This window comes from Schistosoma mansoni (assembly GCF_000237925.1).
Source record: "Schistosoma mansoni, WGS project CABG00000000 data, chromosome 1 unplaced supercontig 0076, strain Puerto Rico, whole genome shotgun sequence".
NCBI lineage: Eukaryota > Metazoa > Platyhelminthes > Trematoda > Strigeidida > Schistosomatidae > Schistosoma > Schistosoma mansoni.
The window spans coordinates 1024331-1029528 of NW_017385990.1; the positions used below are offsets into that span (position 1 = coordinate 1024331).

The 5198-nt window shown below is 35.4% G+C and overlaps 1 protein-coding gene across 2 annotated transcripts in view; it reads right to left on the reverse strand.

Moving 5' to 3' along the window:
* Positions 1-4529: 4529 nt before the first annotated feature.
* Positions 4530-5198, reverse strand: part of Smp_169900.1 (serine/threonine kinase) — a gene marked incomplete at both ends in the record, with an annotated part of 67088 nt that continues 66419 nt past the window's right edge. For both annotated transcript variants that reach the window (XM_018791781.1, XM_018791782.1), the window contains one exon: positions 4530-4560. In XM_018791781.1, coding sequence (XP_018645102.1) covers positions 4530-4560 — 31 coding nt within the window. The remainder of the gene's footprint in view (positions 4561-5198) is intronic.

Sequence of the window (5198 nt, forward strand, 5' to 3'; positions counted from 1 at the left end):
TAATCTTTTCTTTTCATTGCCAGTGATATGACTAATTTTATATTCATATAAATAATTTTATCTCTATGCTCAATATGGTGTGCCAATTTAGACCAATGAATATTTCAGAGGAGGTTTTGTGGAGAATTTAGTATTTTCATAGTTGAAATGATGAGTCAATTGAAGCTAGACCACCATGGAAAACCTGGAAGCATTGGACGGCCGTTTCGTCCTATTATGGGACTCCTCAGCAGTGCGCATCCACGAACGGTCGCTCAAAATCGTGGATTGGTTGAAGTTAGACATTAACACCGTTGGATGCCGGTTCAGTGGTCTATCGGTTAAGGGCTCTGGCTCGAGACCGGTAGGTCCTGGGTTCGAGTCTCGCGAGTGCGGGATCATGGATACGCACTGCTGAGGAGTCCCATAATAGGACGGAACGGCCGTACATTGCTTCCAGGTTTTCCATAGTGGCCTAGCTTCAATTGACTCATGATTTCAACTATGACAATGGATATTTGACCATGGGATTTATCAATAGTAAAAGCATAACCATAAATTAAGATTAAATGAGTTTAAACTATTATATTTAGTACGTGGCAAGTTTAAGTCGGTTTTGTACTGATCAACTGACTGTATGTTGACATTGTTCACATTGAGATTTGAATTGATGTAAACAAAAAAGATTATTAATACCTTTACATTTGTTGAAAATTTTAGTGGTTCACTAAACTCAGTAGGGTCAGTGGGTGACAAATAGGAGTTTCTGCATGAACAACAACACTGCAATATAGTTAATTTTTAGCTGAAGAGGCTGATTAGGACGAAAAAACACATCCTAGATTCAACTATAAGCTACAAACTAAATATATCAACATTTGTGACTGAAATCTAGATAGAAGTAATCCGTTCACTATATACATAAAAGGAAACGGAAACTTAAGGATCGTGAATATCAAGAACAAGAAATTGCGAAATCATACTAATCTAGTTTAACATATTGACAGTAACGTGTTTCTAGGTTCAATAGAAATATTGAGTTTAGAAAAAAAGCACAAAACAAAGGGGGGTGAAACAACAATCAATTCATTCATTTGTATCTTTAATCAATATACAAATGAAGGGGGGAAGTCCTACTCACTGTCATCTTGTGGCAGGGATGTTGCTTACGAAATTGAGAGGACGAAAAGCGAATGTCTGGAGCTTTAACCGGGTTGATGGACACGGAAAGTCCACCTAGGGGAGTTGGAAAATCCTCATTCCAAACCAATGGCGCACATGGACTCCAGTATCCTGAAGAAACAAATGGCGTATGAATCAATTGTTGGTCACCGGCTACAATGGGACTGCATCTCCTCACGATGCTCCACTGTCTTGTGGGTTAGACCTTTAGGTCAAAGGCTCCGAGTGTGGTCCCCTAAGGAAACCACTTGCTTCGGTTTGGGCACCTGGACAGTATCACAGCCCTCGCACAAATCAAATTAGATTTGTGCGGCGCATATGTATCTGGTGCTTCCTTGTACCAATATTTATGTGTTTAAATAATAATAATACAAATGAAAACATCGATAATATGATCTTGCTCATTTCAATGTTGAATAAAAGTCAACATTAATAAAAGATTATACAATACTGATTTTTTTGACCATAAAAGTACTTTATCATTAAAATGACATCAGATATTTAGTTTCCCATCCAAAAGAGATGAAGCTTAGTGATTTACACAATCCACCTTCAATCAATAGGTTGTAGGTTCAAAGGTGACTTCAGTAGTAACACTCAAAGAACAAACAGAATACATCTTATCACAGACATACAACAAAACAACAGTAATAACAGCACTTATAATCTTGGACTGTTTCATTAGAAACAATCTAAATGATCATCATAAAACCATCTAGAAACCTTCATGATCCCCTTTAAAATTCCTTGCTCGTACACTATCCTTGTTAAAATGTATCGTCTAAGATTGGTTTATTTACAAAATATAACTGTTTCAAATAAACAACTTTAGAAATGGAAATAAACAATAGTCTTTGAAAACAAAACAAATCAAATTATGTTGTTAACAGATAAAAGATCAATCATCCTGAGATTGAACACAATTTGATGTTAAGCAATTTATTGATTATATAAACTGATCATTATTAGGTAAATACAAAAACAAATAATAAATAAAAGTGTCTACTAGACAATAAATTTTATAAATAAAAATGGATGAAGAATAGCATTGGAATACAGGACGCATGTTTCGTCCTATTTAAGATTCGTCAGCTGGATGTACCGGTATCCTAGAGTTGGCGTTCCTGCGTTAAACTGAATTCCACTACTAGCCACTATCCATCTTTTCTTATAATACTTGTAAATTAAGACAATATCGAGGCAATCCGTATAGAATGTACATATGCCAATAAGAGACTGATCAATTGAAGTCTTAAACATCAATGAGAAGATTCAAACAAACAATACATAATGTTTGTACAAGAGATACTGAAAAACTTAAACTACAATAATTCTACACGTTAGCGAATAGAGAACACATAAGGACTCTCCCATTTTCAAGGTTCGTTCTCTAAATATCAACTAGCATCCAGCTATCTGTTTATTGATCTTTATGCATCTGTATTTTTCAAAGAATGGAGATTACCCGCATGTCTTTCTGTATATCACTCTATCGATCGGTTCATGAATAAGATGTAAGTAGCTAAAACAATAGTTGTAGCATGGTGTTGGTTACATATTATCAACATAAGTAGTATATGAAGATGGTCAGACATATAATGTATTTCAGTAGAAGATCGATAAGGAAAGAACGGAAACGGAACGCAATTGGTATAAAAATGCATGAAGAATGAAATCAGAGACGACGGACTGATATTTGCAAAAGGAACAGTCAAGATTGAGACAATTGATTGATAGTTTGCCAATTAACCGTTTACTGGATGGTTGTCAGATTTTAGTAATATATTCTGTAACTTTGTGCTCCAACACATTCGACTGCCCCCACTAGTATTCTTATTCACTACAGTAACAGCGATAAAGTGGAAAATTTACTTCTTCTTACAACAAAAAAACATATATGCTCACAAACAAAGCCCAATAACCTGTAAATGAAACAGGATTACTGCATAGAGATTATACCCACCCAATTACAAACTTTGCAAAATTTATGCCAAAAATATTAGCTGTTAAGCGAAAGAATACAAGATTTTGTGCGTTATTATTATTAGTATAGTGAGGCATAGAAGTGATTAGGATAAAAAAGGATTAACAAAAGTGACTTTTTATTTTAAAAAAAATATCCAACATCAACACCAAGAAGTTGAGTGAATAATACGGTTGGAAGAGAGTTAGGGGTGGCCAAACCAAAACGTGGCATCAATCCTTGAAGTCACTAACTTCTAGTCTGAGCCATGTTGGGAGATACAGACTACTTGGTTGGGGTCCGCGTGACTATCGTAACCAATGGTTGGAGACTCTAGGTGACATGGCTCAGACTCGATCACAATTTTTCATTATAGAAGTGATTTATGAAAAGTTCATCTTTATCAGAAAAGTAGTGTTCATCAAAAACTATGCTCTGGTACGACCAAGGATGCAACCAGTTCACTCTTCCTTTCCAAATGCTTTCACATAGCCAAGCTAATACAACTACTACCACAAAAGTCCTACTTACTGCCTTCTCCACGGCAATACTGTTGTTTATAAAATTGACAACACGAAAAGCGAATATCTGGGGCGTTAAACGGGTGGGTGGATACAGAGTGTCTACCACAGGCAGTTGGAAAACCCTCATTCCAAAACAATAATGCACATGGGCTCCAGAATCATGAAGGAACAACCAGTCAGATACCGGCTATCTTAAAACTGTTTCTCCTTACATTGCTCTACTGCTTTCTAGATAAGTCTTTCAGGCCGAAGGCTCTGGGTGTGGCTCCCTGAGAAAGCCAACTGTTTCGGTCTGGGTATCCGGGTAGTGTCACAGCCCATACACAAATCAAGTGACTCATGTGGCGCATATGCATTCGGTACCCTTTTGTACCAAATAAATAAATAAAATGATCGAAGTCGCTTGAGTATTTGTACATAATTAAATGCAGAATTTCCAGGTCTCACAAGATGACTGTGATACTTCCTAAATTAAATGCAACTATCAGATCTGATGCTCCAAACATTCGTACTGTATCCTAAACTGTGAACATATGTTTTTTTGCCAATTACACCCAAACAATCAACAGAACAAAATTATACAAATCCGGACCACATCGCCTCCCCCCCCCAAAAAAAGACATCAATCTCAGTTGAAATACCAACTATTCAAAATAAAAAGAGGAATGAATTCTAAAGGAATGGAAAGAGTAATGTTAGACTGCGGCATAGATAAACCTCGTAGTATACACAAATCATTTGTTTTAAGTTAATTGTTATGCTCAAACAAAACACACACACACATTTAACAATATTACTAACATGTAGTAATAGTAGTAGGAGTAGTAGTAGTAGTAATAGTATTAGTATTATACACAAATAATGAATTTATTTACAAATTATTATAAACAAGTACAATTCTTCTTGTCCTTCCTATAAAAAAAACACAGAAAAAGGTACTAAAGTCAGAATCGAATCATAAAGAGAAAGAGGGAGAGTGAGTGAATGAGTGAGGGAGAGGGAAAGAGAAGGAGACCACTGATAGAATAGTAAACAACCATATATATATGTTAAGAAAATGATATAAAAAACGAAATCGCAGCGAATAAAAGTAGCATTGTGGAGTAACAAATAAAAGTGTTGCTAGGTAGATTAAGCGTGTAACCAGTAAAAAAGAAAAAAAGTAGCCAAATAGAGCTCAAATAATTAGCGCATAAATATGCACACACAAATTCTTGCTTGTTTACATTAAAAATAGCTATAGCATAGAAGTGCATTTTGTAAAGGTGTAAAATGAAATATATATATATAGATAATATATACATTGATATACAAACACACGTACAAACACACACACACAAACAAACAATTTCACTCCAACTCACCCTGACTTAAAACGACCACATCGAAAACTTGATGTATAGATAAAAAACAAATTATTATTAATATTATCAGAAGGGGTTTTGTGGAGATTTCAGTATTTTCTATAGTTGAATGCGTGAGTCGATTGAAGCTAGACCACCATGGAAAACCTGGAAGCACTGAAAGGCCGTTTCGTCCTATTATGGGAT